This window comes from Podarcis vaucheri (genome assembly GCF_965113315.1).
Source record: "Podarcis vaucheri genome assembly, chromosome: 2".
Classification (NCBI taxonomy): domain Eukaryota; kingdom Metazoa; phylum Chordata; class Lepidosauria; order Squamata; family Lacertidae; genus Podarcis; species Podarcis vaucheri.
In genome coordinates this window covers 70,894,574-70,921,220 of record NC_138760.1, presented here as the reverse complement: position 1 = coordinate 70,921,220, position 26,647 = coordinate 70,894,574, and the positions used below count along the sequence as shown (strand labels likewise).

At 41.1% G+C, this 26,647-nt stretch overlaps 1 protein-coding gene across 2 annotated transcripts in view; it reads right to left on the bottom strand.

Moving 5' to 3' along the window:
• SGCD (sarcoglycan delta) overlaps positions 1 to 26,647 on the bottom strand; it is a 410,213-nt gene that overhangs the window by 173,435 nt on the left and 210,131 nt on the right. The window contains exons 1-2 of one of the 2 annotated variants that reach the window (XM_082211837.1): positions 24,437 to 24,735; positions 16,181 to 16,366 (exon numbers count right to left, since the gene is read on the bottom strand). In XM_082211837.1, the coding sequence (XP_082067963.1) occupies positions 16,181 to 16,366 (186 nt within the window). In that variant the 5' untranslated portion in view covers positions 24,437 to 24,735. Of the gene's footprint in view, positions 1 to 16,180; positions 16,367 to 24,436; positions 24,736 to 26,647 lie in introns of those variants that run through there. The other variant, XM_082211838.1, reaches the window with a different exon arrangement.

The window sequence follows — 26,647 nt, the reverse complement described above, 5'->3', positions numbered from 1 at the left end:
AGCTACAGTTAGAACTGGATATGGAACAACTGATTGGTTCAAAATTGGGAAAGGAGTACGACAAGGATGCATATTGTCTCCATGCTTATTTAACTTATATGCAGAATTCATCATGCGAAAGGCTGGGCTGGATGAATCCCAAACCGGAATTAAGATTGCCAGAAGAAATATCAACAACCTCAGATATGCAGATGACACAACCTTGATGGCAGAAAGTGAGGAGGAATTAAAGAACCTTTTAATGAGGGTGAAAGAGGAGAGCGCAAAATATGGTCTGAAGCTCAACATCAAAAAAACGAAGATCATGGCCACTGGTCCCATCACCTCCTGGCAAATAGAAGGGGAAGAAATGGAGGCAGTGAGATATTTTACTTTCTTGGGTTCCATGATCACTGCAGATGGTGACAGCAGTCACAAAATTAAAAGACGCCTGCTTCTTGGGAGAAAAGCAATGACAAACCTAGACAGCATCTTAAAAAGCAGAGACATCACCTTGCCAACAAAGGCCCGTATAGTTAAAGCTGAATTGGCACATAAACATTGACTTATATGCAAAAGAAAAATGACTGAAGGAGATATAGTTGTTGTTATTGACATTATTGAGCCATATTGCTGGGCAATGAGAGCACAGTAGTGCATTGAGCCACATGGAAATGCATTGCCTCACATCCATTCAGCCGTAACATAAGGCCTGTGGGAGGAGAACATAATTACTCTGCTGTCATTTGATTACTGTACAGATTGACAGATGACAGGGTATAGATATTGTCCCGAACTTGCAAAGTTAATTAGTTCATATACAACAAGACAATATCAATGTCAGCATCCCACTTGATATATAGCAGTTTCTAAGGTGGGAGGTTTAACAGAAAAAATATCATTAAAAAAAAGCCACCACTCTGGAAATATTTTTTTGAAAGAATAAAAATAAAAGCTGCTAAGTATGAACTTTATATCCTGTTTTTGTGTATCTTCAATAATATGATTTTATAATAATAGGTCTTAAGTGTAAAAAATAGCAATTGTTTTCTCCACATACAGCTATAAATAGCTAGTTTCCAGGGCTGATTCACCAGTTTAGGCTACTCACATCAACCTAGTTTGCACATAAAGGTAAAGGTAAAGGGACCCCTGACTGTTAGGTCCAGGCACAGACGACCTTGGGATTACAGCGCTCATCTTGCTTTACTGGCTGAGGGAGCTGGTGTACAGCTTCCGGGTCATGTGGCCAGCATGACTAAGCTGCTTCTGGTGAACCAGAGCAGCACACAGAAACGCCGTTTACCTTCCTGCCGGAGTGGTACCTGTTTATCTACTTGCACTTTGACGTGCTTTTGAACTGCTAGGTTGGCAGAAGCAGGGACTAAGCAACAGGAGCTCACCATGTCGTGGGGATTCGAACCACTGACCTTCTGATCAGCAAGCCCTAGGCTCAGTGTTTTAGACCACAGCGCCACCTAAAACATGTGAGTTCCCAGAGTGAATACTGTAGCTATGGCAGTGTTCTCCTGGTCCAACTACTGTCATGCTACCCATGATTAAGACATGCTTTGATAGCATTATGTCTGAACCTGGGCTGATAGTCTGGCTCACTCCAGTGAAACCATAAGTTGTTCCCAAGTTTTGTTGCTGATTTACCACTCATTGTTTGTCTGTGAGGAGACAAGCCACAAGCCTGTGTTCACACATAATTCTAGGCCAATCGAGGGCTTAGCCCCAGATAGCCAAGCAGCGCAAAGACTGAGAACAGGGATTGCAGGGGCAACAATATTTGCTCTGGGAACATGCACATTTTTTCACTTACACTAAGTCATTGTTTGGTTTAGTGTTACATGAAAACGAAGCCACATGGTTCATCTTATGATGAAAAATGTTAGAATCCTCACATTAATAAGACTGGCACTGACAGCACTGATTGCTTTTTTATATAATCGAGGGCATTAATAAACCATGCAGAAACATGGGTTTTGGGTTCCTTTTTGCAATCCATAGTTGTAATGTGTGTGGGTTGCTCGTGCGTAAGTTGCCGCCTCTCCAGGCTTTGTTGCCTTGCTAAACCTTTCAGTCTGGGCAGCCCTTCACTTCGTGGCTGCCTCAGTCGCTAGCAGAATCCGTCAGTGGGCGTTTCTTAAATCTTTTCCAACACAAAAGTTGTTTGACACCCAGTCTCCTCCTACTCTTCTGCGTGGAAGTCTTCTGCGCAGGGTGGGCGTGGGTAGCGGAGGACCCGTGCTCTCCCCACTGGTGTCCAGTGAAGAGTCCTGGAGCCCTCTCACTGATTCCCCCATCAGCCCCTCTATATCCCTGGTGTTGCGCTGATTTGCTTCCCCATCTGCGGAGCTGCCTCTCTCCCTGCTAGGCCCTTCTCCAGCATCATTTGAGAGCCTTCCCTCTGCCTCTAGCTCCGATGTCAGTTCCCTGACAATAGTTAAACATTAGAAAAAGTCCTTTTATTCATGTGCAATTTATAATTTTTGTCCAGTGATGTTTCCACCACATTTCTGTTCAACTGCGGAAGCTGGGAAGGAAGCTGGAATCCTTGCGACCATGGCAGTGGGCAATTCTGGCTAATGGCTCTATTGAAAAGAGAAGTCTAGAAGCAGCCGTGCAATAGGAAACCCGTTCCTAGTGCATCTGCAGAGATAAACTCAAAGTGTGCATCTATATGTTAAAAATGGCTAGCGTTAATATGAACACACTTTAGGCTCTTTTTATCATACACAAGGCTGCCACATTGAGCCCTGTGACGCATGCCTCTGAACCGGCTGGTTGCCTTCTCAGCCCTCCCTCTCTCCCTCCTGTTGAAGGACACAGGCAGCATGGGAGGAGACTGTACCACTTTCATCTCTTTCTGAGCAGCAGCGAGAGGCAGTGATGACAGCAAGAGGCAGTGAGGGGGGCAAACGAGGAAAACAAAACAGTGAGCAGGGAAAGTAGATGGTTACAAGTTGATCTACTGTCAACTTTCTTTCCTGCCTTCCTTTGCTTGCCCCCCACAGCCAAGCACCTGAGATGGAAGCAGGATGTCTTCCTCTCATCTTGGGTGGGTGTTGGTTGCTTAGTTTCCCAGCAGCAGGAGAATGTGGCAATTATGGAGCAGTGGGAGCTAGTGGGAAACAGTACATACCAGTGTTCAAACTGCTGATATAATTGGCTGTAACCCACACCTGCGTTACACAGAGAATTTAAAGTGCCTTCACAGCACTAAGAGCTGCTTTTAAACATATATCTTGATGCTTCCAGGATCTACCTATGGATGAGCCAAGCACCCAGGTTGAAAAGAAGAATGCCAACTATGTATACTTCTAGAAAATACAATTTTGCAAAACACATACAGATAAAAGAACCTGAATAGCTTGAAAACAGGACTAATGGCCATAGAAGCCGGTTCAGAATAGGGAAATACTCTGGGAATTAAATTATGTTCAATTACATCCCATCTCTTTTGACTAGATAAACTTTTATGACAGTAGATCAACTTACAGAAAATCTTTATAGTTGTTTAGCCATAGGCTATTATAACTTATTAATGAGTAACTACCACAGTATACAATGAAAGATCCTGTCTATCTAAAATCACACAGTGAACTGAAAGCCTAATGTGACCATTTCACCTTATGAGAGGAAATGATTTTGTCTGTTCTGGCTTCTCAGTTGCGAGGGCCTCAATTAGATGCAATTACCCAAGATGTGGAGGTTTGTTTTGAGGTAGCCTGTCATTCACTTACTCCGATGAAGCCTTTCATTTATCCAAGTAATTATAAACTTCATATAACAGATTGCTGTAATCTACTACATCAGTGGTTCCCAAACTACCCCCCACCCGGAGCTGCCTGGAATTAGTTTCATGGCAGATGACTAAATATGTTTTTCTGCCTGTTGTAGCAATTGTAATATAGAATTGCAATTGTAAAATAAATATGAATATTTCATGTGGACATGCCATAGACCAGAGGTGCACAACCAGACACCCTCCAGATGTTGCTGGACTGCCTCTCCCACCATCCCTGACCACTGGCTATGCTGGCTGGGGCTAATAGGAGTTGTAGTCCAGAAACATCTGAAGGCCTGCAGGTTGTGCATCCCTGCCACAGACCACCTGAACGATGTTTGTGGATAGTGGTAGTTCTTACGGTCTTCTGGACTCAATTTTTAAATAACCACGCAAATGGCCTATGTTCCTTCAGCAACATTTATGGTACCGTCAACAAATTACAGCGCAGCTTGGCATAAAGTTCGTTTACTGTAGAAATGTTACAGTATGTTATTAGCAAGTATTGCTATCTAAAACACAACTCTGCTTATTAGTTCAGCTAAGTCACAGCCCTTTCCACTAACTCAAGGCCAGAGAAATAATTTCATCCCAAATTTGTTGTGGCAATTAGAAATATATATTTTTCCAGCAATAATTAGAATGAATGTTTGCACACTGACCTTTTATAATGGTCTGCGCCTTTATTTTTACTTGGTCTAAGGATCTTAATGCAATGCAAAGAGTGATCTCCACCACACAATAATTCTCTTCCCTTGTCATAACAGATCTGAACGCCTTATGAGGCTGAAGCTCTATATTAATTCACTACAGCTTTCAGTAGCACACTGTTTTGTTGCATTAGTATTAGGCCAAGTCAAAACAAAAAGGGCAAGCAATTGTAAAGGGCCAGTATGCAAACATCTCATTATGACTAATATGCATTTTTTTGGCATTGTAATCTTTCATTATGAATTTGGGACAGAATCCCCCTCTTTCTCTCAAGAAAACAGTGCTAGGGAAAAGCTGTCATTAAGTTTAGTGGAACCTAGTAATTTTGGCTGTAGAGCCTAATCCTAATACTGAGTTATAATTATTACCTTTCACTCACAGAAGGCTCTTTTGATTACTCACAAACTGATGGGAGAGCAATTTTTGCTGATTCCTCCTTCCCCCTGCTGCACCCTGCACTGCCAGAACTGCTCCAGAGGGTTGAAGGACCCTTTGGAAAAGTGTGGGAAGTTGAGTGAGATGCTACATAAGAAAAAAAGGGATTGGTGAAAATAACATCCCTCCCCATTGCCTTCACAGAAGCTTTAGCTGGAGCAAATAGCCACCCATGAGTGGAACAGTATACCTGAGTATTATATGTATGAGGAGCACATATTCAAGTCTATATACTGAATATGGACTTACACATTTTGATAAATCTCTGGCTGTGCTGCTTCTGTCATCTTTCCATGCTTGCTATGCCTTCAAATCGCTACTACTTCTTTACTCACTGGCCCTGTGTTTCACTGACATGTGTTCTAACATTAGTGGGCACAGAATTTTTTTAAATGGCTACTATATGGAAACCAATGCACTGGTTGCCTGCTCATCACTGAGCCCAAATCAAGGTAATACTTTTGTTCTTATAAAGCCTCCAGCCCAACTGGGTCAACTCTCCCCATATTTTCTGCCTGGACTTTGAGACCATTTGGTAAGCCACTTCCAGTAGTGCCATCTCTGAATGATATGAAAGGAGCTCAGAGGTCTTTCTTAGCAATGGCGTCCAAGCTCTGGGGCATTCTCCTTGTTGTATTTCAATTGGTGGCTACCACCAGCTGGTGGTGAAGTATGATTTGTAATCCACCTGCACAGGGGCAGATAAAAAATGAACCAGCTCATATACCTCTTAAGTATGTGTTTCTGTTTATCATATTTCAAATTGTTATTATGCACCCTGAGCTGGGTTATGATGAAGGGCAGGACAGAAACTTGCAAAACAAATTGTCTCTGTCACATGTTGGTAAGGTTTTTAGAGCTTACACCTATATTATTATCATTATCATCATAACATTTTCATACTGCTTAATGAATCCAGCAAGAAGAAAAATACTAAGTGTTGCTAAATCTAAAATGCCCTGGAAATTTAAAATTGGGGAGAATAAAAATATTTTCACTGACACAAAAATATCATAACATAGGAGGCAGGAAAACCTCTCTGGGGAGGCTGTTCCATAAGAGAGGCGCCACCACTACCAAGAGCTTCTTCCTACTGGGCAAATGCCTCAATTTATCAGGCAGGGGAATCTGGAGAAAAGCGTCTGGTGAAGGAGCAGGTAGGGATATATGGAAGGAGGAGGTCCTTCAGGTAATTTGACACCCAGTCATTTAAGGCTTTAAAATCAAGTTGTGTTCTTTACCTTAAATATGTAATTTATTTTGCCAGTTGCTTTTAACAGTGTTGAAAACCATGATTCCATAGGCCTGACAGCTTAAAGGTTTGGCACAAAGAGGAACTAATCTGTTTTGGCAGAGTGGGGAAGCAACAAAAACAGAGCTAGCTATTTTCAATTAATGCTATGGTGCTTGAGGTTGCAGCCAGGCAACATATTTAAAGAAATGACCTTTCGCTGTGCTATTCTGAGTTTATATTGAAGTCAACCCTTCCTTGGTCTTTACTCCCTTTATTAATTCCCAGATGAAAATGGATTTCAAAAAAGCTAGAAGACTTTCCCCTCAGACTCCTCATGTATATGATAGTATTTATTCTGCTTCCAAATTAGAATACCTGCATTTTTATGTGCATAATTTGTAAAGTTCAAAGCAATGGATATTTTTTGTCTCAGGTCTTATCCTCTCTCTTTCACATGGTTCTGGCAACTGAATTCTGTGGAGTTAATTCCCACTTAAACCAATGCAAGTGGAATCAGAATGTAGGCTCACATCTCTGTTTCTTTCTGTCTTGCATGTAATTAGATTAATCCCCTAATTCTTGACGCTGTATGGAATTTTATCAATCCCCTACTCATTTTATATATTGCTGAGATCAGTATCTTCAAATTCAACTACAGTGGCTTATTTTATCCCAAGCCCATCTCACACCCCATTCTTCCAGTCTACAGACTGTGCCATTCTCTTGCAAAACAGCATTTTTATATATTAGATCTATCTTCCTATGATTACTATCTTCCCACGAGGGGATGAAGAGAGCACTCAAAATGGAAAGCAGCAGCTTAACTAAGGGCAGGTATAATGCGCTCCTACACCTGTATAGAAAGTTCAGGTAACATGAAAGTAGTAAAACAAAAACTAGAATTTTGGGGGGAATGGGTGAATTAAATAAACCACTTCTGCTCATTAAACAACAACAAAACCACACTCAATTGTTGTTGTTTTTTAAAAAGAACCCTAGCCATCATAGTTTGATCTTTAAGAAGCCGCACAAAAAATGTGGGTATTATATTTCCCCCCCCCAAAAAAAAAGAAAAGATGATCTGTGGGGGGGGGGGAATAGGGCAGAAGCCATAAATCACAGAGCACCCAGAAGCATCACAATGAAAAACAACTTGGTTACCCAATAGTCAGAAGAAGTGGGGACCAGAGCTTGATATCGGGATAAAGAAATGTTTAGAAGACAATAAGCAGGGTCACCGAAGAATTGATGCTTTTGAATTATGGTGGAGACTCTTGAGAGTCCCATGGACTGCAAGAAGATCAAACCTATCCATTCTTAAGGAAATCAGCCCTGAGTGCTCACTGGAAGGACAGATCGTGAAGCTGAGGCTCCAATACTTTGGCCACCTCATGAGAAGAGAAGACTCCCTGGAAAAGACCCTGATGTTGGGAAAGATTGAGGGCACAAGGAGAAGGGGACGACAGAGGACAAGATCGTTGGACAGTGTTCTCGAAGCTACCAGCATGAGTTTGACCAAACTGCGGGAGGCAGTGGAAGACAGAAGTGCCTGGCGTGCTCTGGTCCATGGGGTCACGAAGAGTCGGACACAACTAGACGACTAAACAACAAAAGCAGGATCAAAATCAGGCAGCAATTTCACAAGTGAGCAGAAGTGAAGAAGGTTGATGAATGCCAAGCACTGGAAGCAAGGTAAAGGTAAAGGACCCCTGGACAGTTAAGTCCAGTCAAATGTGACTAAGGGGTGTGGTGCTCATCTCCGCTTTCAGGCCAAGGGAGCCAGTGTTTGTCCACAGACAGCTTCCCGGGTCATGTGGCCGGCATGACTAAACCGCTTCTGGTGCAATGGTAGATCGTGACGAGTGCCAGAGTGCATGGAAACACAGTTTACCTTCTCTTTGCAGCGGTATTTATTTACTTGTATGCTTTCGAACTGCTAGGTCGGCAGGAGCTCGGACAAAGCAATGGGAGCTCACCCCGTTGTGCGGATTCAAACTGCCACCCTTACGATCAGCAAGCCCAAGAGGCTCAATGGTTTAGACCACAGTGCCATCTGCGTCCTTGCATTGGAAGCAACAAGACATGACAAACAGCACTTTACATTTAAAAAGGGTGCATAAAGGGTGCTTTTATATCGTGATTTTATCCTGTGAACCGCCCTAAGACCTGCGGGGATAGGGTGGTATGCACGTATAATAAATAATAATAATAATAATAAAATCATTGTAGGGTAATGCATTGGGCTGCCACTAATGTCTGATTTGAACCAGATTTGATCATCCACAGAGATTATGCTTGCTTACAACATATTAACCATGGATGCATGCAAAGAATAAAACTGCAAAACCTGTGGTACATGACATTTCTTCTCTTGCTTTGCCCCAGTCTCCTTAACATGCTGTTAAAAAATAAAAATAAAAAAATCCAAGCATTTTTCACTATTTCTTTAAGGTCAGCTTAAACAACTTTCCAAACAGTCAGTGTCTATTCCCAGTCTTGTGTGGTGTTTAGGGTCTGCTATATGCTTCAAGTGACACAGAAGAATGTACAAAATGTACAAAATGTTATAAATGAAACTTGAGCTACTGTTCACTCTAGTTTCTTAGTACTGAACAGCTGAGCTATATATATTCCAGAGTGGCGCCAGCTCTCTTTAAAGGAATTGTTCCTTTAAAGGTCTTCTCTCGACATATTTTCATGCTGTGTGTTGGTGTACATAAATGTACACACATACATACACCCCTATCTTTATGATGGAATAGGTCATCCATTGGTGGATTTTTCCAGGTAGATCAATAGGAAATAGTAGACTGATCTCATACCCATCAACATTTCTCATATCAATGTCCAACACCATATGACATATTGCAGAAGACTCTACAGCACCTCCTGCATGCTGTATTCATTTACTGTACAACTGCCTGTTTCCTACCAATTTTAAATCCATAAGGGAGTTTGTTCATTTGGTTAAAGGGAAATGTTAACTGTAAGATACACTTTCCAAGTGCAATGTGTCATACCTTGGGTTACAGATGCTTCAGGTTGTGTTTTTCGGGTTACGGACTACTGAAACCCAGAAGTACTGGAACGCATTTTGGCGGTCACGCATGTGCAGAAGCGCCGAATCACAACCTACATGTGTGCAGACGCAACGCTGCGGGTTGTGGACACTGCAGGTTGCGAACATGCATCCTGCACGGATCCCATTCGCAACCCAAGCATCCACTGTATTGGCAATTTTACTTGTTGCTGCATTATTAGAAACCATAAACTGTTGTTGATCTACTGCAAATCAGCTAGAGATCTATTAGTAGATGCCAATCTATATTCTGTCCATTACTGATCTAAGCAAGTGCTCATTGTTCTAATGGCCAAACCAGACAAGACACTATCCACACAATATGTGCTACCTGGATTGGAAGAAAAGCTTCTGTTGCTGTGAATGGAGCTTTTATTCAAATGTAAATCGTGGGCAGAGCATGGATCCAAGTACCCAATCCCACTTAAAGCAATTCACACAACAGCTCATGATTATGGGAATAATGTTTTAACTAGTTTTGGCCCTAGCAGGAATCAGTTATCCAAGGTCACAGGAGAGGCATGATCCTGGACTGTCATTGTCCAGAGGCTCTACATACTTAGAGACTTGCCTCAATCAAAAATTGGTATGCAGGAGTTTTAATTTTAATGTGTAGATACATAAATAGGTACTATAACTATATCTTAACTTGGAGGTTTGGGGGATTATGCTGTTTGTATTCCTTTTGTTTTGACCCAAGAAAGCTAGCTAAGCATAACGCAGGGGTCAGCAAACTTTTCCAGCAGCGGGCCGGTCCACTGCCCCTCAGACCTTGTGGGGGGCTGGACTATATTTTGGAAAGAAAAAAAATATGAATGAATTCCTATGCACCACAAATAACCCAGAGATGCATTTTAAATAAAACCACACATTCTACTCATGTAAAAACACGCTGATTCCCAGACCGTCCGTGGACCAGATTTATAAGACGATTGGGCTGGATTCAGCCCCTGGGCCTTATTTTTGCCTACCCATGCATAACAGTAATATTCTTGCAGAGGTAGTAACTGTACAATAAGAACAAACAGTGGTCAGCCCATGAGTATTAGAATCTTAAACCAAAATCACCAGTGGGTGAAAATTAACTTTGTCCAAGCAGCAAAAGGTTTTATTACAGATTCTATCAAAGGGCAGAAGGTAAGAAGGAATTGTGAAATGGTAAGATTCACATGCAATACAATTCAAGCTGCAAGAATAATTAGGGGTTTATTATCTGAAGACATTAGATGTAGGCTTCTAATATTTGTAAGGAATTAAAATATAAGAAGGTGAGCAGGATAACCTGAATGTAAGGTTGCATAGCAATGTGGAGCTATGGACTGCAATGTAAATAAACTCAGGTTTGCACAAAAAGAACATGCTTAAACAAAGCTGATATTCAAGTGTGTTGTGCAAATGTTCGTACCTTTGGCCAGTCAACATAAGCAAACAGGTAAGAGAATTTTCAGGTTGCCCTGAACACAGCACTAGAGGAAAGAGTGGCCGTTGCATCTATATTGGAGGAGATTTAGAAAAACAAAAAGTCCAAAGAACAAAATCCTCATCACACGAGAAGTAGAGCATGGTCATTTTTGCTGGCTCTGCCCCTCACTGCTGTATTCTTGCCAGCCCAGCCCAGCCCACCCATCCATACAATGGAAGAGAAATTTGAAGAGAAGAGAAGAGCCTGTTCTACTTAAGAGGGATCCATATGTAATTTACAACCCTGTGTAATCAAGCTCTAAATCACCCATCCCCAACACACTGGACATAGCTGAGCCAGATGACAAAGACATAGCATAGAAGATGGGGCCAGAGAGCACAGGTGTGCTCTCTCCTTCATGTGATGGTAATCTTGTGAAGGCAGGATAACTGTACTGTATATAGCTTGGGAATTTTATATAACCAAGGCTCAGATGGATAGACCTCTCCACAAAACTATTTTGCAGAGAGTGTGGATAATACATAATTCTTGCAGAAATTATGCCAGTACAGTGGTACCTTGGGTCACATACGCTTCAGGTTACTTATGCTTCAGGTTACAGACTCCGCTAACTCCAGAAGTTCTTAACCCGAGGTACCACTGTACAGAGGCTCCAGTACAGAGGTTTCAGTGCATGCCATCAGCTGACTAGTTTTAGCCAATTTATTTTGGCTGTTATTACAGGAGACAGAACTTTAAGCTAAAAGACTGAAGCATTTCCCTCTATGGCAGTGCCGTCAAATAAAAAATATTATTTATTCTTAAGGTGGCCCAAGAGAAATCATTAACAGGGGAGCAATGGCTCCATGATCGTATTTCATTTAGAAGGAATTTTTAATGAAAAAAATAATTAAAACAAACCCCATTACTTTCAATAATTAGAGAAAGTGACCTGGATGGAATTTTTAATCTCCAATCCATCTTTGCCGCTACATTATTCACCTACTGTTCTTGCATAATTAAAACGTGGCAGGTAGTTTACACACAAGAGGGAGTAATTGTATTAAAAATAACTCTTCCTAACCAAAGCTCATTTTCACCTATGAAATAAAGCAAGATAATAATACCACCGTTGACATTTATATAGTGCAAATCAGCATTCTATTTAAGAACATTTAAATATAAATTTCAGCTCTAATATAGAAATGATAGCCTGACAGTGTGCATATTTACTTGGAAGGGAGTCCCACTGAGTTCAGTGAGGCCTAGTTCCATGTTCCAAAGGATTGCAGCTTCCATCTTTTCCTTTTTGCCTTGCTCATCAGGTACTTTTAATTTGAAAGTTTGCTTGCAAACAGTATTCAGGACTCAGGTGATTAATATGTCTATTGTTTTATTTAATGCCACAAATGCAAATTGGTCTCAGCATTGCAAACCAGTGCAGAAAGTACCTCTTTATTTGAACAGCGATATATTTTCCTGGGTGGAATAAAAATGCTTAATCAGTTTTACACCACCAACACAAATGATCCATTGAAGGATATCAGCGTGTGAAACATTTTAGATCCTATCACTGAACCTCACCATGTCTCACAGGAAGGGATGGTTGAGCCTCCTCTACCTTACTCTGAAGATTAATTGGTTCTTTAAAGCATTCAGGATAAATACTTGAGTAAAACAACCCCAAAAACCTAAAGCCTTAAAATATGCTTAACTTGAACACCCAAAAGACTGTTTCATGTTTTTGCAAACCTCACTCCATCCACCACTTTCCCTGACTCCCTGTGAGTTCAGTTTCCCAAAGCAGGGGGCAGGGGAGCATTTCTCTTGTGGGAAGCAGGATGAGAAACAGGCAGCTGATGGGCATAGGGAACACCAGCCTCTTACTGACTGTAAATGACACACTCTACTTGTAGTCAGGCCCATGGTGCTTGGCAGGAAATGACATGTGAAGGATGCCATTTGCAGCCAAGGAGATGTATTCTACTATTTTTCTGCCATCTGACGTCTGCTTCCTCCAGATGAGGTTTCCTTCTCTCTTGGGAAAGGAAGTGCTGACAGGGAAGCAGTAGAGACGGGGATGCAAATCCCATTTTGTGTAGGACCCTACTTGAAGGTATTCGAACCTGTTTCATGTATGGTCAGAATAGTCAAGCAAGGAGAGTAGTTCAAATTCTAAGCACCCTCTACCCAAGCAGACCTGTCTCAGAGCAACTATGCCTGCACACTAGTAAAGACAGTATGCAAACAGAGTGTGCTGTACCATCTACTGCTGGCTTGTCTTCTACATGTGGGGTTTCTGGAAGAGTTTGGCTTCCTAGAGGGACCAGCAAGGCCTGACTCAGCAGTTTTCAGCTAGCAGGTTCTGCCCTGATTTCTTCAGGGCCTCAAAGGACTGCTGTATTAGGTAGTGAGCCCACCAATGCCAAGGCCACCACTGAATGGGCAACACCAAAGGAAGCATCTTGGGGGGGGGCGCTTTGTGAGCCATAAGGGCGAGGGCATCACACCCTTTCAATTTTGTTGTAAGATATACATACAGTGGTACCTTGGTTCTCAGACACCTTGATACTCAAACAACTTGGAACCCAAACACTGCAGACAAGGAAGTAGGTGTTAAGATTCTGGAGGCAGCCTCAAAGTTCAAGCCTTCTGTCAGGCTGAATGCAATTACTGCAGGAAGGGGAAATGCTGGCAGTGGGTCAGATACAGACTAAACGATGCCCTTGAATACCTGCAGATAAAAGTCATTAATGGGTGGAAAGCCATTCCTGAAGCAGGTAAAACTGAAGAGTCCTACATGTTTTTAAAGTGCAGGCATCTCAGCATTTCTCTTTCATCCCTGAGGCTACCCCAGAAAGCTTGAATGAGTTCAGCACCACAGGACAGTGGTGCCACTCATTAAAATACAATGAGTGCTCATTATACCCAATAAGTGCTCATTGTATTTTAATGAGCACAACAAACATTCTGCTGGAAAAAGCTCAAGGGTGTAATAAGTGCTGATAAACAGGCATAAGGAAAAGAGAGAAGGGGAAGCCTTGGAAAAAGTTTTATTTCCTACAGCAGATGATGCTTCCCTTGTTGTGGTAAGTGACTTCAACTTTACATGTTGATCATTCCTGTCAAAAGATCACATGACAGCATGAATATGTATATATAGTTGAAATCCAGCAGTAAATGTAGATGATTTTTATTTTTATTTTCTTCTGAACTCTGTGTTGGTGGCTTCCTCCTTAGTTACTGAGTAAGTGAGCCTTAGAATAACTCAATGCATGGCTCACCATAGGTCTCGGGAATGGTGCAACTTGCAACCTATCAGAAGAGTTGAAATGGACCACAACAAAGTGCTACAATCTTGCAGAGCCCACCAATCTCTACATTGCTGCAGCCATGGAGGCTATAGTGGCCCATGTGTGGGCAATGAGGGTTAGGACAGTTTAGTGGTAGAACCCATAAGAAGATCCTTAGCACACCCATCTGGTCTAGCATCCTATTCTCACAGTGGCATATCAGATGCCTACAGGATGACCACAAACAAGAAGTGAACACATTGGCACTTGTGTTCCAAGCTACTGGTACTGAGAGGCATCCTGCTTCTGACAGGGAAAACAGACATCATGATTAGTAGCCACTAATATCCTTTATCCTCCATGAACTATCTAAACCTCTTTTGAAGCCATCCAAATTAGTGGCCATCACTGCAACTTATGTGAGAGAATTCCATAGTTTAACTATGTGAGGAAGTACTATCTATTGTCTGTCCTGTATCCTCTAATATTCAGTTTCATTGGATGGCCTTGTGTTCTACAATGACGAGAGAGGGGGACAAACTTCTCCCTATCTACTTTATCCACACCATGCCTAGACTTACGCACCATGTTAATGTCCCTCCACACTCACCTTTTTTCTAAACTAAAAAGTTCAAAATATTTGTTTTATATTTTGTGGACCATCCTGGGATCCTAACTATGAAGGGTGGTTTTAAGATTGACTAAATGAATGAGTAACATAACACAGAGGCCAAACAAAAAACTAACAGCAGAATCCAAGTACACAGAGGTCCTACTGAGCGCAATGGAGCTTACTCCTAGGTAAGTGAGCAGTGGAATGCAGCCTAAGAAAAACAAAACAAAGGGAACCCCCCCCCCAAAAAAAACCCCAGGGCTACTACAAGAGGGGATAGACTTGCTGTTTTTTCACTATTTTTTAATATCCCCATTTTTTAAAAAAACAACATAATGCATAAGTGCTGTGCATTTTAATCATTCAATCTTTGAACATTTTTGTTTTGTGAAACATAACCTTTTGAAACTTCACAAAATTAGGAAGGCATAGTTCTGTCACTGATAATCAGTGGTGTTATGGAGACCATCAATGCCTATGCCATTCCACATGCCACTCTCTCTGGCAACTGACATAGCAGCAGGGTTACGAGGAAGGAAAAATTACCCCCATCACAAAATACTGGAGACAAAACACTAGGGAAAATGAAACGTCTTTGTATCAGAAGTGCAAACACAAGTATCTGAGACCTGCACAACAGTATAATGATTGTACAAAAATAAAACCATCTGGGAAGGCCTGAAGAATCTGGCTTAAAAGCTTGTGAACATATGGCATACTGTTTGGAGTATTGTTACATATTAGCCCCCAAAAAATAATTCAGAAGAAGTCTCCACAGCATCTTGCAGGTTTCTGCACAACTTTATATGATCACTCTGTATTGCAGGAGTTTACTGTGGGTTTATCTCTTCAGTGAGGATGAAGTGCAATTCATCATTTTAAACAATATCCCACTGGTTTCCACAACAAGATAGGTGACCTGATCTGCCCTTCAGTAGAAAGAAGGGAAGTGAAAGGAAAGGGAGCAGATGCACTACAATACAACTATTCAGGTGCCAGTCTTCTACAAAGAAACAAAAAACCCAACACTGCTACTTCTCATAAACCAACCAATGAAAATCACCTTTACAGATTAGCGAGAGGAATGTATTCTCTTCTTCCTGAGGAAGTTTCATGCTCTTAAACAATGAACTGATTTTATTGTTTGATTCTCTGGGGAACAGCGTGTAGAGTAGTTTGTATTTAAAGCTGAATGACAACACACTCCATTCTCTTCCACTGCATACAGTATCATACTTCCTTTTAAGATCAAAAGTAAAACTTGTTTCATGCACCTTTCAGGTCATGTTTGCCTGGAAAAACCAATACCTGTTAGAAAGGAAAGTTATTTATACCAAGTTTCTTCTCTGCAATAAGCCTTGGCATATGGGCAGATTTTAAGATTGTTTCTATATGGTCAGAGGAAGATAGATAACAGTAACTTTCCCTATGCTGGCAACTAGGATTTGCAGTTTTTGAAAAAGTAATATGCAGATCTTTGGAAACTGAAACAGCTACGCTTTCTACATTTTCCTCCAGCGTTCGATTATTCTGATATGGTGGACTCATGTGTGTACTTGGGACCCCAAAACCTTACAGCACTGAAGCTGTATATGCTAACATAAAGCAAAATACACTTCAAATGTAGCATCCTCTACTTACAATTGTGAAGTTCATAACCTTGAGAATCCAGATGGTCATAGCAAGGTTCACCAGAATTAAAATCATCAGGAGTAGCACAAAGAAATAGAGGCACCTCTTGCGCCAGCCATAAATCCCCACTTTGTATACATGGGGTCCTTCTGAGCTCTGCATGGTGCTTCTGTGTGCGTACTGTTCCTGAGGCATCTGGGGGGAAAACACAACCAAACATAAAAAGGTATAAGTTAAGCTGCAGGATAAACACAGACAATTAGGAGACTATGCTCATACATTGTAAAGGATTTTGAAAATACCTGCTGGATAAAATGTCTCTCTCTAGTTTGTTGTTGTATTATCCCTCAGTTTATTTTATATACAGTTAATTATAATGCAGGTATATTATATACATTTCAAATCAGAGAAATTTCCCATAAAAAAACCTCATCTGAAATGTATTTCTTAGCAGCTCCAGGTTTTTGCAAGGCGGGCACTCTAGGGCTCCTCAAAATCCTAAGGGGGAAATTTTGCATGCATTTTGCAAAAGGAGTTGAGTTCAGCACTTTGTTTTGAGGATGCAATATTACTTCTCTGAGGCTTTAATTCACACAAAAAAATCATATCAAATAAAATTATTCCTGGCACAGAGGAATGGTACTTGGGATTCTTTCCCTGAAGCAATCTTAGTACGCAATGTTTCTCTAGCCACTCATACACACTCATATTTTTGGTTCTTAAATGAGAGCGTTTGCCATGCTTCTTTTGGTGCGACGACACTGTTGAGCAGCAGAAACATTGTGGTTAAAATTCTTTAAAAGAGTATTTAATATTATTTCCACATATCAGGGATATTGGGAATGGGCCAAGTACAGATTTCTAATAGGATTCTCAGTACCTTATTGAGTACAATTATTATAATTCTTTGGTGAAAGCCAAGACAGTGAAAATAGTATAAAACCTACATAATGTGTTTTTGGCCTACAACTCCCATGATCCCTAGCTCACAGGACCAGTGGTCAGGGATGATGGGAGCTGTAGGCCAAAAACATCTGGGGACCCAAGGTTGAGAAAGGCTGCTTCAGAGTCTGAAAGAGAGAGAACGCTATTGCTTGCATATCATAGTTCACTTGAATCTATATGAATGTTCAACTGCCTGCTTGTTTATTATCACGGCTTAATACTTTTTTAAATAGCAGATAGGAATGTTTGCTGAACAAAACAAGTGCTGCACAAAACCCTTCTGATTAGTTTACAACAATTCCACACAACTTCTTATTCAATAGCCATTTCTTATAGAAATAGGTAAGAAGGATGAAACTAAGGTGTTTAAAATCCCTGCATGATGACTTGTTTGAAGTATGCTTTGCAATTAGATGGTCTAATGCCAGATAAGAAACCTAAAGCACTGGGAAATGTTGATTTCTTGATTTGGTTATCTTTGAGTAATCTGGCTGCACTACAAATGGCAAAAAAAACAACTTTTCTTATTTGAAAGGCATATAAAATTAGCCAGCAATGCATATTTGCTACTATGAGTTTGAAGTGTTCACTTGCTTATATATATGTAAGTAGTATACCATGGGTTGTATCCATGCAAAAGGAATTCCCTGCTCTCTTCTCCCAACTGCAGCCCCTAAGGCAGGCTTCCTCATACTTAACCCCCCAGATGTTTTGAGACTACAATTCCCATCATCCCTGACCACTGGTCCTGCTAGCTAGGGATCATGGGAGTTGTAGGCCAAAAACATCTGGAGGGCTGAGGTTGAGGAAGCCTGCCCTAAGCCTTCCAACACATTATCTCCTGAGCATAAAGGAGTTCTCAGGAAATGCTTTGGATGTGGCAAAGTGGGGACTGCAGTGGGAGAGAAAATTGTGGACAATCAGGGGAAAACATCATTGCTTCTCTCACACGTTTTGTATAGAACAGCCAAGTAACATTTTTGTCTCTTTCCATACACTTGACAATAGTACTTCTTTTGAGCATGTAATATTTGGAAGGGGCAGATTCCATTCATCAGATGGTTGCTAGAATTTTCCCATTCCTATCACTTGAGACACTGCAGAAGGGAGTGAGGAGCACAAAAATCAATCAATCAATCAATCAATCAATCAATCAATCATATATGGTAGTGGGCCACCAGTTGACTGCCACTGCAACTAAGAAATGGATTTTAGCTTCTCAGAAGTCCTTATTTCATAGCAATTATCTAGATTACTACCCTTAAGCGTATCTTTAAAGCATTTTAAATATTCAAATGTATGCACATTTAAACTAGGGTTTTTTTACTGAAGAAATATCAGGCAAATTAATAATCTTAAAATTAGCTGAGTAAACAAGATCTTGGTCTTTACTTTTACAGAGTGGGCTCATCTCATGTCGTTTCCCTTCCTGAGAGTAGAATGTAAAAGGGTTTTGCCTGTCATTCTCTGGACTGAATGTTTTCAACAGTTTGTTTTAGGGGGTCGTGCAATATTCAGCACAGACAGACTTGCCTATGAGTTTCTTGAGCAACCTTGAGCAAGTTGAGTTGTCAAGGTTTGTTAAACACTGATGCTCACAGGTCATCTCCAATAAATACTAGAATTAGAATTAAGGTGTGATTTGCCTCAGTGCCTAAAGCACTCCATATAGCTTACATCCATAAGCCCCTGGGATCTATATCTATGAGCCCCATATTACCATGCCCAGTGGAAGGCTAAAACTTACCTAAGGCCATCAAGTGAGCTCCTGGGTGAGTGCATTTCACCCACTTTGCGGCCTGTTAGATACATGCTGATATGGTTCCCTGAGTTGATGGAACATGCTGAATGCCAGGAAATAATGAATTCATCCCATTGCAACAGTGTGATGGGAGCAAAGTTATCAGAGCAACATCTCAAAAGTAAAGGGTACATTAGAGCTGTGACATCTGAAACAAATGACATCCATTCTATTCTCTGGAAGGGTGATGTGTGGAAATAAGGGCAGTCATTAATTTTCATGGGGCTGTGATATATAGAAGGAGGGACAGCCCTTTAAGCTGAGTGGAAGGAATAGCTACAACACTCAGTGGAGATCTATAATACCTCAACTTTCATCAACCAAATCAAAACCACATAAATGGAACTCGTTCAGTTATGTTTTTACTAGACATCTACAGCTGAGCAGGCCCTTGTTGCTATGCAATAAAGCTGTCTAACACACACACACACACTGCTTAGCAGAAGAGAGAAGTGAGACGTAAAGGCACTTCAACCATGAAACTTAGAGAATAAAGTTGTCTTGAAATGGTGGCTAATGGTTAACTGAGCAGTTGTCATACGGTTGTCACTTCGGAGAGTATTCCATAACTGGGGTACCATCACAGATAAGGCCTTCTCTCTCTCTCATTACCAGCCTAATCTCCAAAAGCAGAGGTGATCTGCAATTGGTCCTCTAACAATAATTGCAAAGAAAAGCCGTATTTATAGCTCACCCTTTAGATACTGCTCCTAATCTATATAGTATTTTATAGGTCAAAACCAGGACCTTTGATTCAGATATAAAACAAACTGGAAACAAGCGAAGATTTTCCCAATACTGATCAGACATAACCTAATCAGAAGTGCCAGTCATTAATCTGGTGGCTATATGGTTGTTCCTTGCTTGTCAAACTTAATCCATTCCAAGAGTCTGTTCAACTCCCGGAACCCTTTGAAAACCAAGGCATGGCTTCCGATTGGCTGCAGGAGCTTCTTGCACTCAATTGGAAGCTGTGGAAGCCACGTTGGGCATTCAGCTTCCGAAAAACGTTCGCAAACCGGAACACTCACTTCTGGTTTTGTGGCGTTCGGGAGCCAAAATGTCCGAGTACCAAGGTGTTTGAGAACAAAGGTATGACTGTATTCAGAAATAGCTGAACTTTCAAGTAGTGTTGTATGAGTCTTGAAGTTTCCAAACTGTTAACAGTATATGGTCAATAGGGATTCAATGCCATGGGCCTCATGCCACTGTTTCAAGACAACCCACAATTTGCTGATACCATATGACTGTTTAATCATGAGCTTCCACCTTGAAGTAATGGTACAAGTGTAGAAACTGTGGCAAGCAATTAGAGAAAATGGCAAGTGAATGAAACCTGCCTGCTTCTGAAGTGTTGCTTTATTCCTCATGTTCTGAAACCAAAGGATTCCTTGCCATCCTCCTATCAATAGTATACTTCTCTTCCTTCTTTTAACCCACTCTTGGTTGTCATTGTATTATATTAAAAACATTCTCAGTTTTGACTCAAATGTGAATTGGTTTGCTTTTCATAATCCTGTCACACATCACCCCAATCTCTGAGTGGTGAGACACTCCTGGGGTTCAGAGCACTTTTCCAGTGTTTGGTTTCCTCAGAAATGAGGCCCAACAGAGACTGTGGTGTCTTTGGGATATATGGTTTTATTTGCACATATATAAAAGCTGAGCATATGATGGAAGGGCTCACAGCATTAACACGCCAACAGATCTTGCTTCTCCATTGGTTTCTGGAGAAGACCCAAAGTTCAGCACAGAGCAAACATGTCTCCATTTCTCCAGCTTCTAGCTTGCTTCCAGCTCACCCACACAACTCTGGCTATTGTTCTTCTGCCTACCAGCTAGGTGATGAAAGGCCCATCCATTTATTTCTATGGTTACCTATTTGGCTTGTAAATCACAGTAGTTAACTAGCTAAGCAAAGTCATGACCTTAACAAACAAACTGGTTTGGCTGGTTACCTCTTACAGGTTCCCACTTTCCGACAGAATCACAGGTCTGGAAGGGGCACAGGATAGCATTCAGACAGAGCCCTCCTCCGAAAGAACTCATAACAATGCATTAGCAACTAGTACATAAAAGCTGGAGGTGGCCAGCTTCTTCAGCATGTCTGAGCGATTGGGAAATAAAGCTGTTTGGGGACTGGAAACTTGCTGGCTATGGCTTCATCATCTCATTTGAACAGCTGGGGGTAGTGAGGAGCACTATAGTAAGACCCAAAGGATCATGGAATATTTTCTTCCTGCTTCCTTTACTGGCACTGAGCTCTCAGCTGCATCATGGGACATAACCCTTGTGGCCTGTGCATAATCACAGAATTTTCAGCAATTATATCCTGGTTCTCAATGGATGAAGCACCAGCTGGAGAGTGTGATTCTTGCACTCTTTTCAACTCACTAGCGTTCTTTGATGAAGGTAAGGAGAAAAATACACAAGGGCTATGCCATAAGATTTTCTTTGATTTCAGAGCATAAATATAATTCTTATACAATACACAATAACTTGCTTTTTAAACTAAACAATTGCTTTTCCAGTTCTCCAATGCAACTAGTAAAATCACAACCAACCAGTCCTAATTTCAAACTATTTCAGTTCTAAACAATCTGTGTGTATCCAGGATAATATTTCCTTATCTCTTCCTGCTCTCAATTCTAATCCAAAGTACAGAAGAAAATGCTATGCCCAATTTAGGCAAATAATCTGCAACACACACAAGTTATATTGGCACAGAGCAAACAAGAATGAAAGCAACTCTGCTCTAAACAAGATAAAATATAACTGCAAGGAGCACAGGGAAATTGATTTAGTGGTTTGATCCAAATATATAAGAACATGGGCAAAGATCTACACTGATGGCACACTCTGTGTGCGTTTTAACTGGTGCATGTTTTTCTTCTCTTCCCCTGGCCCCTTTTCTAAAGGATAAGGAATAGTGGTGGTTATTGCATCACGAAGCGTTATAGAGACAAGAAGCCTAAAGAGCATTGCTAGACAGAAAAAAAATGAAGGTATTACTGTTATCCATAATCTCTTCAAAGTAGAACAGGGAAAATGTTAAGAGTTTACATCTTGACATATTTCTCAACAGTTCAACTTCTCAAAAGGAAGCTAAGAATCTAGAGACTGCGCTACTTTGAAAATTGAAGTGTTTTTCTTGGCCAAAGTTTCCCCGCGCCTGGTCTAAAAGATTATCTCCTTCCACATCTTACATGGAGGCCGTCCTCTGCATCACAACATGCTTGCATGCTAGGTTAGTCAGGATATGTGACAGGGCATAAAGTCCGCACATGCATTGGATTACTGCTCTCTGGGATGGGGGTGAATTAGGTTGTTGTACCGTTCCCATGAACTGTTTCTTTCCCACTCTTTTGTACAATACCATGAATGTATACAGCAGTGCAAACGCTACATTTGAGCCACCTTAGAACATCCTGCTACCTGTTACCTGAGCAACTAAGTATTGTTTGGGCTTTGTTTAGCTCTCACCATAGCCTGAGATTCTTGAAAAAATGTTCTACAGTCATACCTCGGGTTACAGCCACTTCAGGTTGCGTTTTTTTGGGTTGCGGACCGCCGAAACCCGGAAGTACTGGAACGGGTTACTTCTGGGTTTCGGTGGTTGCACATGCAACTAAATCGCGCTTTGCGCATGAGCAGAAGCACCGAATCGCAACCCACGCGTGCGCAGACGCGGGTTGCGAACGCTGCAGGTTTCAAACATGCACGGATCACATTTACAACCCGAGCGTCGACTGAACTAGGAAACACTCAATTCTAGATATTCTGCTAGTGACCTGCTTGGTCCTTCTTTGTATTTATTTTCATAAAGTTGCTACACTGCTTGATTGTAAAAACAAACAAACAAAAAACCTCAAAGAGGTTTACGAAAAGATAAAGCAATAAAAGACGAAGAACAATTTACAACCCTACTTCAAAACACACAAAAGTTAAAATACTAAAACAGATTAAAACTACCTCAACTTTCTAAGCATCAGGGTAGGCTTGTCTAAACAAGAATGTTTCTAGCAGGTGCTGAAAAATGCTTTTGTTACCTGACTTGGCTTCTGCCAACCTAGTCAGCCCATGCCCCTTTTTTTATGTACATTGTAGTCTGATTTTACAGACAACTACCTCCGCCTCATGACTAAACCCACCAAGTTTACCCAGCTGCCAACCTTGATTCTTATTCAGACAGATTATTGCCTCCTTTTCCAGTTTCCTGACAGCAACTTAAGTATTCTTCTCTATTGCTCTAACTCATGTAGGTAGTAAAATCTTTATCATTCTATCTCAGTCTGTTTTGTACTTGATCCTCCATGGAACCTCTACCCCTAGCTCTGTACTGGGCTATCATTTTGTGCATTCATCATGATGGAGAGTATTAATATCTGCGCGGGGTACAGAGAGAAGCAGCAGGCTTCAGTTTGTATCCCCTGACCTTACTGCTGCCAACTAAAGCAACACATTTGGATTTTCTCTCCAGAGCATAGCTCAGTTAACTCACTTTTTTATTTTTAATGTCCTTCCATTTAAAAGAACAAGAAACACCCAGGACAAGGTGAGGGGAGATCTTTCACACATCCATACAAAATAAACTTTTGTGTACTAGTCTGGCTGAGGTAAGGCAAATAAAAAAGGGATAAATGCTGTCTGGCGATACAAGGACCCACGTACCTCTGACTTTTTCATGCATCAAAAAACCTGCTACTTTCAAATCACACACAAACATGCCAGGTAAAGTTCATTGGTCACTGCTGAGGAAAGGCACTGTACATTAAAACAAACGGCAATAAGACATACATTTGGTAGTCTCTCTCCTTCCTTAAATGTTTCATGATTTATTTGAAAAAGAAACTTCATCAGGACTGAAGTGGCAAGTGGAACCGAAGTATGTTACTTTTTTAAAAAAACAAACACTTATCCTTCAAGATACTCACAGAAAAACTGCATATCCCAATGTGTTTCCTAGTATTTTACTCCCGTTTGGGCAAAATGCAGAGAAATAAACACAATAACTATAACACCAAGACAATGCCCTTATGTCTTACAAATGTGTACACCAAGCTATTTAGTCAAACTGCTTCGAAACTACTCAGCAATATGCCTCAGTCTCCTATATGCCTCCTATATATGCATATATTACATCTGCATTTACTACAATAATGACAAACTATATATTAAACCGTGCTATGGAACTTCATCGAGTTTGTAGTTATTCAGCCTTAAGATATATTTAACAAGTGGCATTTCCACAAGGGGAGGAATAAGTTGGCAAATGCCTGTATAAGGAAGAGAGAAAAAGACCAAAGCAGTTCTCCCTGTAAGATCAAAACTTAAGAAAAAAGTTAGAAAGGCGGCAAACCCTAATTATTATTATTTTGTTGTTGTTTTGGAAACAGCCTGGCGGATTTCCAACTTCTCCTCCTTGCCTTTAATCAATGAACTGAGTACAAATAGTCCCTTCTACATCAGAACAAAGGAACAGAAATGCCTAGCCTGGAGAAAGAACAATAGCTTCTTACCTCTCTCTTTCAGAAGTCAGAGGAAACTGCTGGATCCAGGGACTCTAGCAGGGGTGTGGGGGAAAGATGCAGTGTTGCCTTCAGAGCTGCACGAGGCCTACCCTGCGTTTAGAAGCTGTCCCTGTCAGATTTTCCAACAGCAGAACTGTGGCCAAGTCCCTGCCCATGCCTGAAGAATTTCCTGAACAGCATTCCCGTTCTTTCTCTAACTGCTTTGAAACCACACTCTGTCTTTTACTTCAATAAGGCTTTGTCAGGCCAAGTTACAGCTACTGGTCTGGCTCCAGATATCAATTGAAAACACATGTGTTTTGCATTAAAGAGCCCGCTTCCCCACATACAATCACTCCTCTGCAATAAGCGCTGGAGCTCAAAATGTTTCGCATTTGGAACTATAATGCAAATCATTTCTGCAGCAACTATGGACACTGGTAATATTTTGGCTTCGGCAAGGGGAGTTTTATTGCCTTTGCCGCCTGTGTATCAAAGATCCCAAGATAAAATTAAGGCAACTTTCTCAATCTCACGAAACCTAGTAAGGAAAGGAATTCAGATTTCTATTCAGTGCCAGCCTCCCTTTACCTATGCTGCTGCCTCATTTTAATTTCAGTTGCGAAAAGGGAAGGCGTATTTTTAGAATCTCTAGGCTCTGCTCAGCACATTGCTGCTGTATTCTAATATTGACATGCACGGCTGTAAGCTGCAGATGCTAAAAATACTACAATTATGTCTGAGCTCTCTCACTCTTTTTTGCCCTGACAGTCCCTCAAACATACACACACAAAAATCCTACGTGTGTGTGTGTGTGTGTGAGAGAGAGAGAGAGAGAGAGAGAGAAAGAGAGAGAGAGAGAGAGATTGTCCTGTTTGTCAGAATGAGTCCCAGTTCTTGATACTTTTCATTTCCAGGTGATATCATGGATTATGATGCCAAATAGCTTTCGCTGCTTAAGATGTCACGAAATTGACATGTGTTTGTGCAGGGGGATAACAAGTAACAATCAAACCAACAGAATCAGAGTTCTGTCTGCCCCCTTCTTACCTCCTCTACAATCAATTAAGTGCCACCAATTTGGGGGGTGGGGTGGGGGGGAGGGAGGGAGGAGCAGCAGCAGAGTTGTCAAGGTAACCATACAGAAAGGAAATCCTTTACAGGAAATAATGTTTGTTTTTTTTAAAAAAAAGTTAGAGGAAATCAATCTCAAATAGGTCATTTTTATTTTGGTCAATCCATTTTCTTTTTACTCCTAAATACGTCCTTTCACGCTTCCCCAAAAGAGTTATTAGAAAATGTTAAATTGAATTTGCCCCTATAGCTTCATGAGCTCTTAAACTGCAAGTTGTTGTTCTTAAGAGCATGCATGCTACGTATGAGTGTGTAGCCTAGTATTTTGGTTCAATGGGCTCGTGCAAAACATCTCCATATTCACTGTGCTTACAGGAAGCTGGAGAGTAAAGTCTTCCTTAAACTAGAGGTGGGAGGACAATTCTGTTCAACTTTAGTTTATTTTGCACTCTTTCATATTAAAGCAGCTCAACCTCTTTTCCTACCATTTGATTATTTTTTTAAGTCTACCCTTCTACTTCTGCCTGTCACTGTCATATATTGTTCCATGTCTTCATTAGTTTATATGACTGTGCATAGTGTAGAGAAAATGGATAGGGAGTTTTCCCTCCATCTCTCATAATAAACCAAAAATCATTCAACAAAGCTTGGATTTTAAAAGGTTCAGGACACAACTTCTTCACAGAACACACAAACTACAGTGGTACCTCGGGTTAAAAACTTAATTCGTTCTGGAGGTCCGTTCTTAACCTAAAACTGTTCTTAACCTGAAGCACGACTTTAGCTAATGGGGCCTCCTGCTGCTGCTGCGCCGCCGGAGCATGATTTCTGTTCTCATCCTGAAGCAAAGTTCTTAACCCAAGGTACTATTTCTGGGTTAGCGGAGTCTGTAACCTGAAGCGTATGTAACCTGAAGCCTATGTAACCCGAGGTACCACTGTATAATAAAGGCTTCCACTAACATGAAAAGGGTTTAAAGGGATTAGGCAAACTCAAGCAGACAGAGTGCTGTTGAGTTATGCCCTGCATAGGGACTTCCCATAGGTTTCTGGTTGGCCAATTCCAGAGCAAAATGCAGGATTAGATGGGTCTGAAACAAGGGCCTTCTTAGATTTTCATGAATTTTTAAAATTTCAGAGTTCCAGC